This window comes from Eriocheir sinensis, chromosome 44 (assembly GCF_024679095.1).
Source record: "Eriocheir sinensis breed Jianghai 21 chromosome 44, ASM2467909v1, whole genome shotgun sequence".
NCBI classification, from domain to species: domain Eukaryota; kingdom Metazoa; phylum Arthropoda; class Malacostraca; order Decapoda; family Varunidae; genus Eriocheir; species Eriocheir sinensis.
Genome location: NC_066552.1, coordinates 9,726,624 through 9,746,058, shown reverse-complemented (window position 1 = coordinate 9,746,058; position 19,435 = coordinate 9,726,624). Strand labels below are relative to the sequence as shown.

Sequence of the window (19,435 nt, the reverse complement as noted above, 5' to 3'; positions counted from 1 at the left end):
TCAACCGTAATATATGGTTGCATACTACTCTCTTCCATTACCTCTCTACCTGTATATCAACTAAGTTATCTTACAAGGTATTTATTAAAATCGACATAAAGAGATGTTTTGAAAAGAGATACCTGACAATGATAATAAATATTGAGAGGTGATCTGCATTCATGTGGTTGTTGCATCCAGCAAGCTTAGTCCAACTAACCAGCATAAACTCACGGGATGACGTTGCACATAAATTGCAGATTATTCCTGCGCCACGCCTTCGAGAAATAAAGATTACCATGAGTTTCTTGAATCACAGACGTACACATCCCAGCTACGGTAAACAAGGTAGAGTTCATTTTTACATTTAACCTGAAATAGTAATAAGGATATTTGCTATCAGCTGACTACGTAATGTTGCATCGCCTTTCCTTATAAAAACCATAAGATTGAGAGTTTCAATACATATGGAAAAATAAACACAGTCCTATTTTTAAATCATTTTTCATATATAAACTTAATCACTTCACGCTGAAACAAAAATCTGGTCAGACCTTATGCAATAAACGTTACCTTCGTAAGTTTATCTTTATGAAAACATTTATAAAATCATCTCTCTAAATATTTATTTCTTTGTTTGATTGTTTATTTGTGTTTAGGGAGGGTATAAGAGCATATATGTGAGCAAGATGTGGATATGCATAGAAAGATAGATAGAGGTAGATATAGACAGATATAGATGAATTTATAAAGAAAGATCAATAGATAGACAGAGATAAAACGATAGCTAAGTAGCTAAATATATCTAGATAAATAGATAGTTAGATAGACACACACGTGTGTGTATGCCTGTGTGTGTACGTGTGTGTGTGTGTGTGTGTGTGTGTGTGTATTATATATATATATATATATATATATATATATATATATATATATATATATATATATATATATATATATATATATATATATATATATATATATATATATATATATATATATATATATATATATATATATATATATATATATATATATATATATATATATATATATATATATATATATATATATATATATATATATATATATATATATATATATATATATATATATATATATATATATATATATATATATATATATATATATATATATATATATATATATATATATATATATATATATATATATATATATATATATATATATATATATATATATATATATATATATATATATATATATATATATATATATATATATATATATATATATATATATCACGAACATATTCATACCTTTTCAAAAAACCACAAAGCAAGACGGGTGAAACCATTAAGTATTATGACTTGTCTATACAGGGATTCCAAAAGGGCGCCACACGTCAAAATTTGGAGCACATCCTTGAACACCTGCCTAAACCAACTATATAACCTAATTTTAGATATAAGGAAGGTAATTTAGCTTCCACAGTTTAGTAAGCGGGAGTTGGAAGAAGGTATATAAGGAAGACACTGTTTCTCATCTTCAGTGTACTTCAGACTCAGGATACGTCAGGACCGTGTACGTCTCTCTCTCTCTCTCTCTCTCTCTCTCTCTCTCTCTCTCTCTCTCTCTCACACACACACACACACACACACACACACACACACACACACACACACACACACACACAAAATCATCTAAAATATACCAACTTCTCTTTCTCACTATAACATATAACAATATTTCTGTGAATCTAGAGAACCTTCTGCATACCTTTCTATTATCGACTCCATCAACAAATCGATTCCTTTACTTTTTCTTTTATTCAAACGATCATTCATCTATCAAACACATCCAGCAATCAATTACTGCTCATTCCATGAACTTTTTCTTGTGGTATTTACGAATTTCTTCAGAAACAATCGGTCGATTATAGTTGTTTCAGTGAGAGATGAAAATTAACTCTGCGTCTCTAAGTCACGTAATCCAGTGCCGGAAGAAATGTGTGCATTTTCTTCATTAGACCAGTGGCCATTCAGTGCTTATGTGAAGCTCAAGGGTTTACTAATATTTAGTGAATCTATATCCGCACTTATATTATATTCGACATGTGTGAAACCCACTATTTTGTTGGAGAATGAAATTTTCTCAGAAAATCAAATACACAGTGACTATAGATACCTTTGGAAAAGTTACAATTAATGGAGATGGTTGCATAAAAAAATACACGAACAATAACTGTCAAATACATTGTTCAACCCTTCAAACTAAAACGTAAAATAGAATTCTAATTTGAAATGAGGCGTTCTGAAAACGAGCTAACTATATGATTGAACATTTTTATCAATATTCATTTAAACAAAATTTTGCAATCTTTTGGCTTACAAATCGACAAAACTATTTAAAGTTATATAGCGAACATTCAATATCATTTGCAGTTTCAACATTAAGAAAATTCAGAGACTACTATTCATTAGACATGTTCAGACAAACAGTTAAGGAATTCCCAGTAGGTATTGCACATTACAGGACATTAAAAAAACATCACTGACAGAAATTCCGTAAATACTGAACAACGTGGATTATTTCATTCCATTAAATTTGAAGCAAATATCTAAGCTTAGAAAGAACACTAAATTAGCAACGTCTGACCACCTCAATAGCTCCTCATTGTAAATACTTCCATTAGATCACATTAAGAAAAAATATAAGTAATATGCCATGTAATATATGAAAACGGCAGATATCTAATTACTGCTAAAAAGTCGCTACATTAATGTAGAAGTATGCTATTTCCACAAATTACTTTGATTTTCTCGTTTTTCTTCAGATCTGAAACCACTCCACCATGTGTGACGAAGAAGTGAGTCCCCTCGTGGTCGACAATGGCTCCGGGATGGTCAAGGCCGGCTTCGCCGGCGACGACGCTCCCAGGGCCGTGTTCCCCTCCATCGTCGGCCGACCTCGTCACCAGGGTGTGATGGTCGGAATGGGTCAGAAGGACGCCTACGTCGGTGACGAGGCCCAGAGCAAGCGAGGTATCCTGACTCTCAAGTACCCCATCGAGCATGGCATCATCACCAACTGGGACGACATGGAGAAGATCTGGCACCACTCTTTCTACAACGAGCTCCGCGTTGCTCCTGAGGAGTCCCCCGTCCTCCTCACTGAGGCTCCCCTCAACCCCAAGGCCAACCGCGAGAAGATGACCCAGATCATGTTCGAAACCTTCAACACCCCCGCCATGTACGTGGCCATCCAGGCTGTGCTGTCCCTGTACGCCTCTGGCCGTACCACTGGTATCGTGCTCGATACTGGAGATGGTGTTACCCACACCGTCCCCATCTATGAAGGTTACTGCCTTCCCCACGCCATCCTGCGTCTCGATCTGGCTGGCCGTGACCTGACCGCCTACCTCACCAAGATCATGACTGAGCGTGGCTACTCCTTCACCACCACAGCTGAGCGAGAAATCGTTCGCGACATCAAGGAGAAGCTTTGCTATGTCGCTCTTGACTTCGAGAGTGAGATGAACGTGGCTGCTGCCTCCTCCTCCCTCGAGAAGTCCTACGAGCTGCCCGACGGTCAGGTCATTACCATCGGCAACGAGCGCTTCCGCTGCCCCGAGTCCCTCTTCCAGCCTTCCTTCCTGGGTATGGAATCCGTTGGCATCCACGAGACCGTCTACAACTCTATCATGAGGTGCGACATTGATATCAGGAAGGACCTGTTCGCCAACAACGTTCTGTCTGGCGGCACCACCATGTACCCTGGTATTGCTGACCGCATGCAGAAGGAAATCACTGCTCTTGCTCCTCCCACCATCAAGATCAAGATCATTGCTCCTCCTGAGCGCAAGTACTCCGTATGGATCGGTGGCTCCATCCTTGCCTCTCTGTCCACCTTCCAGACCATGTGGATCACCAAGGAGGAATACGACGAGTCCGGCCCCGGCATTGTCCACCGCAAATGCTTCTAAACGTGAACTTTTCACCTATGGAACATTTGAATTTACAATCTCTCTTCTGACGAATTCCGCCCACTTGAATATACAGCTCTTAAACCTTGCTAATAAATGTTTATTAGTTTCCATAATCTATTAGTTTCCGTAATCTCTGATTATCTCTCTTATTCAGATCATTTATAATATTTTACAGGAATGATTAATACTGAAATAGTTATCGTCTTATGAGATGTCAGTGTGTGCACGATAATAATTCCTAAAACTCAATGTCAATTGTGATCTACGAGGTACACAAGCACAATAACTGTCATACACACACAAGCCCCCCACCCCCACCCCCCTACATACACACGCGCACACACATCAATGTGCGTATGTGTGTGCACAAAAAAAAAAAGAAATAAAGAGGGACACACACACACACACACACACACACACACACACACACTCTCTCTCTCTCTCTCTCTCTCTCTCTCTCTCTCTCTCTCTCTCTCTCTCTCTCTCTCTCTCTCTCTCTCTCTCTCTCTCTCACACACACACACACACACACACACACACACACACACACTGTGAGGATTTATTTTTTTCCATTTTATTTGGATCGCTCCCCACTCTCTTTCCCTGAACATATTAAGGTGTAAGCAGATGAAACCGCTCATGGATTTTTTTCTGGTGTAGGTACAGAGAAGAGAAATAAGGAGGGGCTCACACACACACACACACACACACACACACACACACACACACACACACACACACACACAGACACACAGACACACATTGTGTGTGTGTGTGTGTGTGTGTGTGTGTCTATGATAAATGAAACTCTGCATGGTGCGTAAGAAGGGGTGCCGCGCTACTCTTACGTTCGCTTCCCTTGTCGTGGTTTTGGCATCTATGTGTGTCCATTCCATTTGTGTCTGTCTGTGTGTGTGTGTGTGTGTGTGTGTGTGTGTGTGTGTGTGTGTGTGTGTGTGTGTGTGTGTGTGTGTGTGTGTGTGTGTGTGTTCTTCCTTCTTTCCCTACACCAGAAAAATAATCCATGAACACTTTCTTATGCTTTCACAATAAGTTTGGCAGAGGAAGAAAATGGGGCAGCTCAAACAAAGGGAAAACCTAAAGAGGTTTCTGCCAGACAGAATCAGCAATTTCCAGCCACAACAACAACGGGTGGGGGGCGGAGAGAGAGAGAGAGAGAGAGAGAGAGAGAGAGAGAGAGAGAGAGAGAGAGAGAGAGAGAGAGAGTTGGTTTCGTATAACAAAACCATACACAAAGTTACAAATAAATCATTCCAATTTCCTAAATCTCAGATTTTTGTCATCTATCTTGTTTTGATACATACTAACACGTCTTTAGAAAAAGGAGTTTATCTAAATTCTAGAAGGATAAAAACAAGACTAGTTATTTACCAACACTATATATTATTGCACGAGCAACACACACACACACACACACACACACACACACACACACACACACATACATACATACATACTCAGAAGGACCGGGGTTCGATTCCCCGGCCGGGTGAAGATAAGTTGGGTTAATCTCCTTTCACCTGTAGCCCCTGTTCACCTAGCAGTGAGTAGGTACGCGACGTCAGGCAAGGAGTTGTGACCTCGTTGTCCAGGTGTGTTGTGTGTGAGTGGTCTCAGTCCTAACCAAAACTCGGTACTATGAGCTCTGTGCTCTTCCGCAGGGGAATGGCTGGCTGTCTCGAGAGAGACCCGCAGCAGACCAAGAGGTGAATTACACACACACACACACACACACACACACACACACACACACACACACACACACACACACACACACACACACACAAACAAACAAACAAAAATAAACACACACACACACACACATGTGCGCGCGCGTGCGTAGCTTATGGAAGGTACCTGAGCCTTCGAACTCTTGCTTATCATGATCTTTACATATCTCATCGGAATCGTGCCAAATCTATTTTTCGACTCACTAAATATAAACTCATCAAAAGGAAATGTCAGAACCTTGCTTTCTCTAATTCTTCACCTAGCCAAAAGTATCTCTAACAATTTTACTTCATCCTTCCCACCTCTCTTTAGTCCTGATGGCAGTCCTGCTATCACATCTGTGTCTAAAACTGAACTCTCTGGAAATTCCACTCTGCATGATTCACGGAATAGTCCTTCAACTCAACCCCCCCATTTATTCAAATTTGTAAAAATAATGTTTTCTATGCCCTCTCTGGCCATAATCCTCAGAAGGCTTATGGACTCAATGGAATGCCTCCTATTGTTCTTAAAATCTGTGCTTCCGTGCTGACACCCTGCCTGGTCAATTTCTTTCGTCTGTTATTATCATACTTCATTCATATACTGTTTTGTCTCCCGCCATGTTGCCTCTCTTTCTATCTTCTATCGATATTTTCATGCTAACTGCTCTTCTGAACTTGCTAACTGCATGCCTCCCCCCTCCCGGCCCGCTGCACTCAGTGTCCACTCTAGCCCATCCCTATACTGTCCAAACCTCTTATGCAAGGGTTAACTAGTATCTTCACTCTTCCATCCCTTACACTGGTAAACCCTAGAACAGCCTTCCTTCGTCTGTATTTCCTCTTGCCTATGACTTGTCCTCTCTCAAGAAGAGTGTATCAAGACACCTTTCCATCCGAGACTGACCTCTCTTTTGGCTACTCTTAACTATTTTCTGTTGTGGGAGCGGTAAGTAGCGGGATTTTTTTATATATATATATATATATATATATATATATATATATATATATATATATATATATATATATATATATATATATATATATATATATATATATATATATATATATATATATATATATATATATATATATATATATATATAATATATATATATATATATATATATATATATATATATATATATATATATATATATATATATATATATATATCCGTCATGTTGGAAGTACGTCTACATACAGTCTGGGCCTATGAAAAGTGACCGCTCTAATAACTCAAAGTACCGTCCAATAGCTTTAATTTTTGTCTGGGTAAAGCTTTTAAAACAATCCTTAATAGAAAAATTCCTAGACATCTATCCACTTCTGACCTCTCTGATCACCTCTATTGATTCCGCAAGGGACGCTCTACTGGTGATCGTCTTACTTTCCTAACTGACTCCTGGTCGTCTTAGCCATTTTGGTGAAACGTTTGCTGTTGTCTTACACATCTCGAATATTTTGGACAGAATCTCTCTGTACTTTTATATCCAGTTTCTTTTCAGCCCGATCTATATCTACTGTGGTAGACGGTCACTGTTCTTTCCCTAAACTTATCAACTGTGGTGTCCAGCAGGATTTTGCTCCATCTCCAGCTCTCTATTGTTCATTAATGATCTCTCTATAACAAATTGCTCCATGCACTCTTACGCCGATAACTTTAAGCTGCATTATTCAACCTCTTTCAAGAGAAGACCCTACCAACGAAAATTACATAACAAAAGGTTAGTCGATACACAACGCTTAACCTTTAGACCTTGCAGACAATTTTAAATGAGACAGTAGGAGTTTAGTGTCTTTCAATGCCTCAAAAACTCAATTTCTCCACCACTCATTCTATTTGCTTTTCAGAGCGCAGCGCTGAGCGGGCTTTTTTTTGTATGCCCTTGAGCTGCTTTCTTTGTGGTAATACACACACACACATACACACACACAAAAAAAAAAATATGTAGAAAAAAACGTTAAGGTAGTTTACGTACGAACATGAGGAATATTTTTGCACACATCTTTCTTTTTTCCTTCCCGTCGCCTTTCTGTGAGGTGACACTAGACTCGTTCGTGGAGGAGGAGGTGAAAGAACCTGAACCTGAAAGAAAGGAGTGATGGTTTGTGCCGTTCTCTTTTATCTTGCGTGAATTGCTGCTTAGAAAACGACTGTGATTTTTTTTTTTATTCTCGGTTTCCTACACACGCGCAAACACAGTCTCTCTCTCTCTCTCTCTCTCTCTCTCTCTCTCTCTCTCTCTCTCTCTCTCTCTCTCTCTCTCTCTCTCTCTCTCTCTCTCTCTCTCTCTCTCTCTCTCTAAATTTAAAATATAAATACTGTTTACGACACTACTGAATATAACAAAACCATTCCACCCCTACTTTCCTTGCGTTCATATTTGCATTGTATCAAATATCACTTTGAACCTCAAATAACCTGCTAGTCAGCGCGCCGTGGAGGGTAGAGGGACCAGCTCTGAGATAAAAATATTAACGGAGCTACAAAAGCGGTGGAACACTAGCTATATTATTCCCAAGCCTCGCGAAGTCTTGAGTTTTCCCCTCCCCTTCATCCACCACCCACAACTATACAGTCGACACCATTCGGTTATTTCTAACAAAAAAAAATCTTTAAGGACACCATATGACTCCTGCTGTAGTAACCTAAACCAGGTATTGCAGGATATCTCGTATTCCCGTCTACATTTACTCGTCTTATTTACAATGGGGTTGCACGTCCAAAAAAATGTATAAATAGATATCAACAAGGCAATACTTGTGTTAGCTGCCAAGCATCTCTCCGTGTTTCTAAAGAAAGTGGGAAAGTATGCAGCTTGTGTGACCTTATTTAGGGAGGAGGCTAGTATATAAGAGAGGGCTGGACCACCTCGGACCTTAGTGTACTTCAGTCTCAGGATACAGTAAGCTTGTGTAAGTGTGAGTCTCCACTAGTGCCTGTAAGACCCGCTGTGCGATCCTGTTGTGTCGCAATGACGGAAGCGTTGCGATCTTGGTTATCCACATGCTAATTCATTTTGACCTTCAAAACCACAAACATTTTCATAGTATGACCACCTAGTGCTTGGGAATGGAAATGTTTCCCTATGTCATGGCAAACTGATATTGTCCACTGATTTACATTCCCGTGCGTTTGATAATTACTATCTTGTGATTTGTGATTGAAATGTCGAATAGTCTTGATTTCAACTGAAAATAATTTAATTTTGGTACACTTGTGAATCTAATGTTACACCTCGGTTCATTGTATATAAATACTTTCGCATCACAAACTTGCCACGCCTTAACATAGTACCAATATATGTTATGTTAAGAAATGAAAGTATTACATTAGAGTGATTAGACCTTAGCTTCAAGTGAACTTGATAGCTCAGTTACCGGATGTTTTAACCGTTCACTCGCAAGCTTCAAAATTCTTATTTGACACGTACCGCATTGTAACGCAAAAACCTGGATTTGAAATCCATCATTTTAAAGTTCCATCTATCAACTGTTTCACTTGGAAGTTCAAAGCACACGCATTAAAGGTTCTGTTACATTATTAAATTGTCTAAAAAGAATTATTCAACTTCATGTGTTGAGCGACAAGACTTGTCAAATTTGTAGCTTGGTGTCGTGGTTTGCTTAGCTACGAATCCAAGTGCCCAAGGTCGATCCCGGCCTGGGAAGTCATCGTCTACCCAACTCAGCTCATTTTCACTTTTGGATTGGTCGATAAATGGGTAGTTGGGGAGCCCTAGTAAACTGTGGTAGCCAGGGTGTCACACTTGACCTGTGGCACAGGGGTAATTAATGGGTTTTACCTACCAAGCCACCAAAACTTGAGGAGTGAGGAGACGGAGATATGCGCTCACGCAACGGGCAGCTATAGTGTATACACCAAACTTCACAGTCGAATTTATCCGTGGAAGAAACCTTCTTTTCACGTTTAATATGACTTTTAATCGAAAATCCAGTGAAATACCAAAAAGCTATGTTGCATTTGAATATAAAAAAAAATATATATTACCATCTTTGGTGTTTATTTGTTTATGTCGAAAAATGCGTAAAATTTAATGCACTGTAAAACATAAACAAATATCGTTGACGATTTCTGATTTAGCTTTTTCTTACTGTAAGAACTACATTAGCATGACAGATAACGGATTCAAATACATCTGAAATAATCACTTTCCTATTCAATATAAAATATATTTCTTTGAAAAAGAACAGGAAGTTTCTGCATGAAACCGACTTATTAACTTTCAAAAACCGGCTTTGTAAGCCTTCTACATTGTTTATGTTAAAAGAATAAAATAAACATGTTCAACACCTGTAGTGAAAAATTATAATCTTTAAAAATTAATCTTTATTTGAGGTTCTAGAAACTTTTAAAACAAAATTAACAAACATACCCTACACAGTTTTCTGAGACGATGGTCTTTCATCGCACTAATGTTTATAGAAAATCATTAAAGGAGGAAAAGATCCCAAATCTTTTGAAACAAATAAAATTATAAAACTCCATGACGAACCAAAAATACGTTTTCAAAGACTAGTCTGTCCATCATCAGGTCATGAAAACATTTTTAACGTAGGAAACATTACTATTCTCAGCTTTCAACAGCCTAATCATAGCTTAATGTCTTCTCGGTAAAAATAACAACTGCCTTCAATCTTAGGATTCCTTATAATGTTGGTGTCCGTATATGCTGCATTACTGATTCTGTACTTTGTCATAAGATGGACGTCACTAACGTAACCTATGACCTTATTTTCAGCTCTGACCTGACACCACTCCACCATGTGTGACGAAGACGTGAGCCCCCTCGTGGTCGACAATGGCTCCGGGATGGTCAAGGCCGGCTTCGCCGGCGATGACGCTCCCCGAGCTGTCTTCCCCTCCATCGTCGGCCGACCTCGTCACCAGGGTGTGATGGTCGGCATGGGTCAGAAGGACGCCTACGTCGGCGATGAGGCCCAGAGCAAGCGAGGTATCCTGACTCTCAAGTACCCCATCGAGCACGGCATCATTACCAACTGGGACGACATGGAGAAGATCTGGCACCACTCTTTCTACAATGAGCTCCGCATTGCCCCCGAGGAGTCCCCCGTCCTTCTCACTGAGGCTCCCCTCAACCCCAAGGCCAACCGCGAGAAGATGACCCAGATCATGTTTGAGGTGTTCAACACCCCCGCCATGTACGTGGCCATCCAGGCTGTGCTGTCCCTGTACGCCTCTGGCCGTACCACTGGTATCGTGCTCGATACTGGAGATGGTGTTACCCACACTGTCCCCATCTATGAAGGTTACTGCCTTCCCCACGCCATCCTGCGTCTCGATCTGGCTGGCCGTGACCTGACCGCCTACCTCACCAAGATCATGACTGAGCGTGGCTACTCCTTCACCACCACGGCTGAGCGAGAAATCGTTCGCGACATCAAGGAGAAGCTTTGCTATGTCGCTCTTGACTTCGAGAGTGAGATGAACGTGGCTGCTGCCTCCTCCTCCCTCGAGAAGTCCTACGAGCTGCCCGACGGTCAGGTCATCACCATCGGCAACGAGCGCTTCCGCTGCCCCGAGTCCCTCTTCCAGCCTTCCTTCCTGGGTATGGAATCCGTTGGCATCCACGAGACCGTCTACAACTCCATCATGAGGTGCGACATTGATATCAGGAAGGACCTGTTCGCCAACAACGTTCTGTCTGGCGGCACCACCATGTACCCTGGTATTGCTGACCGCATGCAGAAGGAAATCACTGCTCTTGCTCCTCCCACCATCAAGATCAAGATCATTGCTCCTCCTGAGCGCAAGTACTCCGTATGGATCGGTGGCTCCATCCTTGCCTCTCTGTCCACCTTCCAGACCATGTGGATCACCAAGGAGGAATACGACGAGTCCGGCCCCGGCATTGTCCACCGCAAGTGCTTCTAAGAAGATCAACTGTAGCCAGACATCACTAGACGCCGATATACCATCTTTTACATCACTGCATTTTTGTCCATAGAAATAGTTTCTCACTGTCACCTAAACATCATCGGTTAAACAACCTCTATGTTCATGAAAACTTAGGAAGGCTAAAACAAAATACATTTCGGCTGTTAACATCATGCACATGATAGAGGTGTATTTCCTATGGAGATCAATTGTTATTAAAAATATCTTTTCGTTTCCTTGTTTCACTTCCATTGATAAACAAAATCAAATTATTTTTTTTACAAGTGGACTGATGCACATCAAGCAAGGTGATTTTTAGTGAAATTCTAAGTTTTCTATAAGCATGTCTGTCTTGATTCTGGGCCTTCTTTATGACAGAATATGCCTCTGCATTTTCGTCTAACCAGTTTAAAAATAGTTATACGCTTGTTGCGAGTATATACAGGGAACGTCAACAATAGACCATATCAGAGATATTTAACCAACGACTGACGTTCAACGAATACTCTTCAGTTGCTGTCTAATCAGTCATTTATCATCTCTCATCATCTTGGCAAAAACGTCTATCACATAAATCACAAAATGCAGGCGCATTTTTCTCCCAACTTTCCTTGAGGTTTTACCTGTCAAGCTATGCACTTTGTAGCTTATAAGCTTATGGAAACGGTGATATTGGTGTGTGTTTGGGGAGGTGCTGCTGCTACTGCTGCTCATGATGGAAATGAAGATATGGAGGAGGAGGAGGAGGAGGAGGATATGAGTGCTGGTGGTAACAATAGTTGTATTGAAAATGGCTTTTTTTCTGTTGAAGAGATCTGTATTCATTAGGTACAATGGTAAGGAAATTTCATGGGGGGAAATTATATATGAAAAATCATACACACGAAATTTATACCAATGAAAAAATACCAAGTGATACAGTACAAAACACACAAAGTGTCGCTCAGGAATACCAAGGAACATTTTTTTATATAAATAATTGTTCTAACTTTTAAGGAGTCCTTTCCTCATTAACGCTACTAACACACACACACACACACACACACACACACACACACACAGAGAGAGAGAGAGAAGGCTGGATGTTTTACTAATGCCAAAGCTTATTACATTGCTAAACGAATGCATTAACAAACAATTTAAACCAGACCTCGTCGTATTGCTATCACAGAATAGTATTCAACATGTTTCAGTTACTTATTCCTTATCTTTATTCCTTACCCACACGGTAGTTACTGCCATTAATGACGTTATTAACTTTTCCAATTATTTGACAACATGGATTTATTAAAAAAAATTAAAGTGATCAAACAAAAGAATTCATCTGCATCAAAATGTGAATGTTACGTGAACTGGAAAAAAATAAAACAAATCAAAATGAAAATTACCCTAAGACATAAAAGTTTAGCAGCAGCAATAACCGCACCAGCAACAGCAATACTTGCCGCAGCATCATCAACCTCACCAGCAGCAGCGCTACTGCCAACACCGTCAGCACCACCAATAATAACAGCAGTAAAAGCAACAGGAACAACAAAAATATATACACCAAGAACAACTGTTAACAGTAAAGCCATATTAGTATAAGCACACACACACACACACACACACACACACACACACACACAAATAAATAAATAAAAAAATACTTTTTAATCTTAATAGTAGTGAGACGATTTATATTAATATTTCTTATCTGATATATTGATTTTCTAATGTACAGTGTAATGAAGTACACATTTTCTAGACCTATTACGTAATTCCACGTTATCTCTATCCTCTTCCTTCTTAATATTTAAAAAATAAAGATGAGATAAAGGAATGGGATGTTATGTGGATTAATGTGCAAAGAGCCTATAGTCGGTTCACCCGAGTCTGAAGTGAGCATTATCGCGCAACGGCAGCCTGCAGCCACATAGCGTGTCCGATTTCGTGGATTCTGTATGGTAGCCTAGGCATAGTAAACAGTCGTCAGTGTCAATAATATGCAAGCAGCAATAACAAATACCGTCAATTTTAGTCGATTTCAAGTTAGAAAAGTATTAGTAATGTCGCAAATACCTGTTTTATTTATATAAAGCCTGCTAATTTTATCGGTGGTGGACAGCTTCAAGGCTATTTAATCATCATAATCAGCGATCTTGTAAATCAACAAAACAGCTATTTGCAACCTTACTAATATTTTTTTTAACTCATAATCGACAATAATTGACGGTACTTGATATTGCTGCCTGTATATTATTGACACTGACGACTGTTTACTGTGTGCATACAGTAGCCACGAAATCGGACACGCCGTATGGCTGCAGGCTGCCTTCAGACTCGGGTGAACCGACTATAGTGGTCAAATCAGAAAATATATGACAGGAGAAGGTCGTGGGATTATGTAACGGGATTAGACAATCTTGCATAGCATGATAATTAAAAAAAAAAATCCTTCCACACTGTATATATCAGAAAAGCAATATCAAAGTTATCTCCCTACTAAAATTTTAAAAACTTCTTAGCGCGCGCGCACGTGTCTGTGTGCGCGCGTGTGCGCGCGTGTGTGTGTTGTGTGCGTGTGTGTGTGTGTGTGTGTGTGTGTGTGTGTGTGTGTGTGTGTAATTTCACCACGGCCTGATCACGAGTTGGACTCGCTTTCTCCAGCAGATACCCTCCCGACGAGAGCAAGTGCTCATTATCGTCGATCTCTTCTCTGGATACTGCCAGGACCTCACACACCAGACACCCCATCCCCCTTGCTCAAGGGGGAACAGTAACCACTCCAAGTCAACTGAAAGAATCCGGCCTGAGCGGGGCTCGAACCGCCACCTGTTTGGCCGTTAAGCCTCGCAGCGCAGCGCTCTACCGATTGACCCACCGGAGCGGTGTGTGTGTGGGGGGGGGGGAGGGGATGTGTGTGTGTGGGGGGGGGGGGATGTGTGTGGGGGGGTTGATGAGGATGTATGGGGGGAACGGGGAGTAAGTAGGTGGGTGTGCAAATGGGTGTGTGGTTCTAGATGAAGTTGGGTGTGTGGTTGGGGATGTGGATGTGTGGGAGTGGTGGTGTGGGAGTATGGTGGGGGAGTGGGGGGGTATACGTATGTAGGTGGGAGTGGAGGTGGGGCCGTTACTTTTATTATTATTCCTGTTCACACTGCTGATGTTGCTACTGGTTTTGCTACTGTAATTATTGCTAATGGTGTTGGTGGTGCTGGTGCTGGCGCTAGTGCTGGTATTTAACCCTACGGAGCCGGTAGGATTTTTTTTAGTAGGGCCTGATAGTCGGTTCCAACCCGTTCTGGCGCAGGCAAGGCAAGTGTTTATAGTGGCGCAATCTTGCTTGGCTCATGTTGCCCCCTCCCGGAGCTCATTTTTAAACCTCCTCTTTTTTAGAGAATTTAGAGTCCGTGTAGATAGGTGGTCTTCATCAGGATAGCATGTGGGTAGTATTAGGCCACTCGGCGGTGATTGGAAAATCCCAGCTTTGGCGGCGGGCAGGACTCGAACCCGCGTCCTCCTGGACTCGTCGCCGACACGCTAACCATTCAGCCACCCCCTCCCCTCTTATACTAGAAAGCTAATCTGATAGAAAAGCGATGTTATCTTCTTAGTTTCACTATAGTAAGTAGAGTTTTTAAAAAAATGCAGCTTAGGCTTTGGTGCCTTTATTTAGGAAAAAAAACTGTAAACGTATATATACAGTAGCCTGTCTTTTCTTAGTACATGGGAAAACCCGTTCTCTCTATTTATTATCTCACTGGTTGAAAGGTCTAAAATAGCTTGAACCACATGTAGCAAACACATTGTCACACGATACGACGTTTAGTAAAACGCATTGATTTTTTTTTTAACATTCATCAAAGAATATCTATTAATACTTTAATAAATGAAGAAAACAAAACAAAACAATAAATATGTGGCCAGCGTCGACAAGGCAATAAAAAAAAATGTATTGGCACTTGCAACAAAACTTTGCGGAAGTAACTGGAACCGGCTACCCCGCCAACAATATTCACATATTTAGACTTAAGAGGGTGCCTTTTACAACTGTTTCGCTAAGACTTTTCATATTTCAACATAATGTACATAACATTTTACTTGCAAACATAATTTCTGACTGACAAAACATAGTATTATTCTTCTATTGAGACATAAAACGAGTAAAAAATAAATTCGTTTTTATCATGCCAAATCGTTAGAAGGTCATTTCCTTTTTTAGTGAAGAAAGGGTGACTTCTGGGACCTAATTTAGAGGGAGGGGGCGGTATATAAGACTTCGCTAGTCCACCTCGGACCTTAGTGTACTTCAGGCTCAGGATACAGTAAGCTTGTGTAAGTGAGCGTTGGTGAGGGTGTGCATGGGCCCACGTATACTCGTGTGTTTGACGACGCGGGGCTGTGACTCGAGTGCAGAGGGCTGTGACTCGAGTGTAGAAAGTTTTGTGAAATTAAAAGCTTTACCGTTGATCAAACATAAAATATCGATTGAAGACAACTCGTGTTATTGTTTTCGTTTTTACTGGACTTTTTATACATCATAATTCAAGTTCTCAAGATACTATTTTTAAATTCATGTGATAAATAGGAAGTGATAAGTAACATACTATATGTTTGGAAGAATAATATTTCTAAATATACGATCTTTACCCATATCATGCGCTTGTACATTAAATTTTCTGTATTCAGCTCAGAACGGGGGTAACACGCACATTGTCAAAACTTATATATATATATATATATATATATATATATATATATATATATATATATATATATATATATATATATATATATATATATATATATATATATATATATATATATATATATATATATATATATATATATATATATATATATATATATATATATATATATATATATATATATATATATATATATATATATATATATATATATATATATATATATATATATATATATATATATATATATATATATATATATATATATATATATATATATATATATATATATAATATAAGAAGAAAAAAAATGCTCTGATTCCGTAGGCTCAATGCTTCAAGTAATCTGTGTAATAAGTACCTCTTGCAGAAGAACTATAGAACATTAAACACTGCCCAGTCTCGATAATTAAAATAATATATATACAAAATAAAAAAAGTGAAGAAGAAAAACGACTCAAAGTTACACTTTAAAGACCAAATTAAAGGAATTTTCATGGTATCTAGAGAAACATCATCTTAGAAAATCTATATCCGAAATCAATAAAAAACATTTCATCTTCAAATAATAAAAATCACGCGGCGCAATATTAAGCTTCGAATCATAGTAATTGAACGTAGAATCGGGCGCCAAAACCACCCTATTTATTGATAGTTATATGCAAAGTTTGTGGCCTTCAACCAAAATATTCTTCACCAAAATAAAATGGTCAAAAAAGTTAAAGATTTAAGCTGCTAAATTATCAACAAAAGGTAGAACTAGGGAGAATTTCCATTAAAAGTACAACTATCCAAAGAAGTCCCAACTATATTTTTCAATAAAGTCATCAGTCCAAAATTTCAGGACTTGATTCACATAGAACACAAATGAGTCTGTGAAGAAAACTAAGAGAACAAAACAAAAACTGGCCCCCAGCTAAACATTTTAGGAATACAATTACGAGCGCCTCAAACACTACTATTATACTCAGCAGAATATTTAACGGAGCGAAATTGATGATATCTGGAAAGATCTAAACGTAAACCACCGGAATCGCCGTCTTCTGAAGTTTTACGTTATGAATTTCATTCTTTTTCAGATCTGACATCACTCAATCATGTGTGACGAAGAAGTGAGTCCCCTCGTGGTCGACAATGGCTCCGGGATGGTCAAGGCCGGCTTCGCCGGCGATGACGCTCCCCGAGCTGTCTTCCCCTCCATCGTCGGCCGACCTCGTCACCAGGGTGTGATGGTCGGCATGGGTCAGAAGGACGCCTACGTCGGCGACGAGGCCCAGAGCAAGCGAGGTATCCTGACTCTCAAGTACCCCATCGAGCACGGCATCATTACCAACTGGGACGATATGGAGAAGATCTGGCACCACTCTTTCTACAATGAGCTCCGCGTTGCTCCTGAGGAGTCTCCAGTCCTCCTCACTGAGGCTCCCCTCAACCCCAAGGCCAACCGCGAGAAGATGACCCAGATCATGTTTGAGGTGTTCAACACCCCCGCCATGTACGTGGCCATCCAGGCTGTGCTGTCCCTGTACGCCTCTGGCCGTACCACTGGTATCGTGCTCGATACTGGAGATGGTGTTACCCACACCGTCCCCATCTATGAAGGTTACTGCCTTCCCCACGCCATCCTGCGTCTCGATCTGGCTGGCCGTGACCTGACCGCCTACCTCACCAAGATCATGACTGAGCGTGGCTACTCCTTCACCACCACAGCTGAGCGAGAAATCGTTCGCGACATCAAGGAGAAGCTTTGCTATGTCGCTCTTGACTTCGAGAGTGAGATGAACGTGGCTGCTGCCTCCTCCTCCCTCGAAAAGTCCTACGAGCTGCCCGACGGTCAGGTCATCACCATCGGCAACGAGCGCTTCCGCTGCCCCGAGTCCCTCTTCCAGCCTTCCTTCCTGGGTATGGAATCCGTTGGCATCCACGAGACCGTCTACAACTCCATCATGAGGTGCGACATTGATATCAGGAAGGACCTGTTCGCCAACAACGTTCTGTCTGGCGGCACCACCATGTACCCTGGTATTGCTGACCGCATGCAGAAGGAAATCACTGCTCTTGCTCCTCCCACCATCAAGATCAAGATCATTGCTCCTCCTGAGCGCAAGTACTCCGTATGGATCGGTGGCTCCATCCTTGCCTCTCTGTCTACCTTCCAGACCATGTGGATCACCAAGGAGGAATACGACGAGTCCGGCCCCGGCATTGTCCACCGCAAGTGCTTCTAAATGACAAGAACATCTCCATACACCAATAAAATATTCAACACTTATATATTATTTATGTTTAATACACTCCCAGTCACATGAGCCATCAAAGCATGCCACATTATTTTTTTGTGGTCAGTACACCAGAGGGGACTAATAACATCTAAACCAACCAAAAGATACAAGATATATTTTTATTGTGTAAGAACCTATGAATAAAATATTATATGGTTTTCCCACCTATAAATCATCCTATAATTACTCAAATTCATAAACAATTCAATTTTAATTCATTAATACTTTGTGATTCCTCAATCAGTTTTAAGTTTTCCGTTTCATTACCTTAACGATTCTTTTCCGTTAAAGAAAACCTCTGTAACTCAATGCCAATCTAAAAATGCATACTACAAATTACTTGTTAATTGGAAAATCATCAGGCAGGTATATCATTAAAAAATCAATACTAAAACATCATCGTCATCATCTAATGTTTAATAGGGGACGTGTTCAACTGAGTATTGTGCACCAAAACTTAAAAGACAGACAAGATGAGCGCCACGAGACTATGGTGAACAACAGCGTTTCCACCCCGCCTCCTCCCGCCTGCCCAGCCCCGCCCCTCAGAAACAACTGCAAAGTGCTGCACCAAAAGAGGTGTACACATTGTGCCCCCTTTGAGCCAACCGTTGAATTTCCGTCGCATACTTCCTAGAATGTGTGTGTGTGTGTGTAAGGGGGGGGGGTAGATGGGAGGGGGGGCGTGTTTGGGTGTGTATATGTGTAAGAGGGTGTGTGAACGCGCGAACGTAAATGTATATGAATCAATAAATAGTACTTATTCGAGAAAATTACGCTAAGCAGATTATTCTCGTAATAATAAAGGTTTAAGTACGGGCAATTTATAACAGTTCTGGAACAAAAATCGCTTCATA

General features: G+C 40.3%; 3 protein-coding genes and 1 long non-coding RNA gene across 4 annotated transcripts; 3 read left to right on the top strand and 1 right to left on the bottom strand.

Moving 5' to 3' along the window:
* The first annotated feature begins 1,507 nt into the window (after positions 1-1,507).
* LOC126980434 (actin-3, muscle-specific-like) lies at positions 1,508-4,062 on the top strand. Its single transcript, XM_050830348.1, has 2 exons — positions 1,508-1,545; positions 2,798-4,062. The coding sequence occupies exon 2, from the start codon at positions 2,816-2,818 to the stop codon at positions 3,944-3,946; it is 1,131 nt and encodes a 376-aa protein (XP_050686305.1). The 5' UTR covers positions 1,508-1,545; positions 2,798-2,815; the 3' UTR covers positions 3,947-4,062.
* A 4,501-nt stretch (positions 4,063-8,563) lies between these two features.
* On the top strand, positions 8,564-11,837 carry LOC126980432 (actin, muscle-like). The gene is made up of 2 exons (XM_050830346.1): positions 8,564-8,601; positions 10,449-11,837. Exon 2 carries the CDS (start codon positions 10,472-10,474, stop codon positions 11,600-11,602), a length of 1,131 nt encoding a protein of 376 aa, XP_050686303.1. The 5' UTR covers positions 8,564-8,601; positions 10,449-10,471; the 3' UTR covers positions 11,603-11,837.
* LOC126980455 (uncharacterized) lies at positions 11,421-18,603 on the bottom strand. Its single transcript, XR_007733254.1, has 2 exons — positions 18,449-18,603; positions 11,421-11,526 (listed from the first exon to the last, which is right to left on the bottom strand). It is a non-coding gene; the product is annotated as an uncharacterized LOC126980455 (long non-coding RNA).
* LOC126980435 (actin-3, muscle-specific-like) lies at positions 15,783-18,736 on the top strand. The gene is made up of 2 exons (XM_050830349.1): positions 15,783-15,922; positions 17,376-18,736. Exon 2 carries the CDS (start codon positions 17,394-17,396, stop codon positions 18,522-18,524), a length of 1,131 nt encoding a protein of 376 aa, XP_050686306.1. The 5' UTR covers positions 15,783-15,922; positions 17,376-17,393; the 3' UTR covers positions 18,525-18,736.
* Positions 18,737-19,435: the final 699 nt, after the last annotated feature.

What these genes read in the sequence shown, in the direction of transcription:
- LOC126980434 (XM_050830348.1), top strand. Translation starts at nt 2,816, where the DNA reads ATGTGTGACGAAGAAGTGAGTCCCCTCGTGGTCGACAATGGCTCCGGG.
- LOC126980435 (XM_050830349.1), top strand. Translation starts at nt 17,394, where the DNA reads ATGTGTGACGAAGAAGTGAGTCCCCTCGTGGTCGACAATGGCTCCGGG.
- LOC126980432 (XM_050830346.1), top strand. Translation starts at nt 10,472, where the DNA reads ATGTGTGACGAAGACGTGAGCCCCCTCGTGGTCGACAATGGCTCCGGG.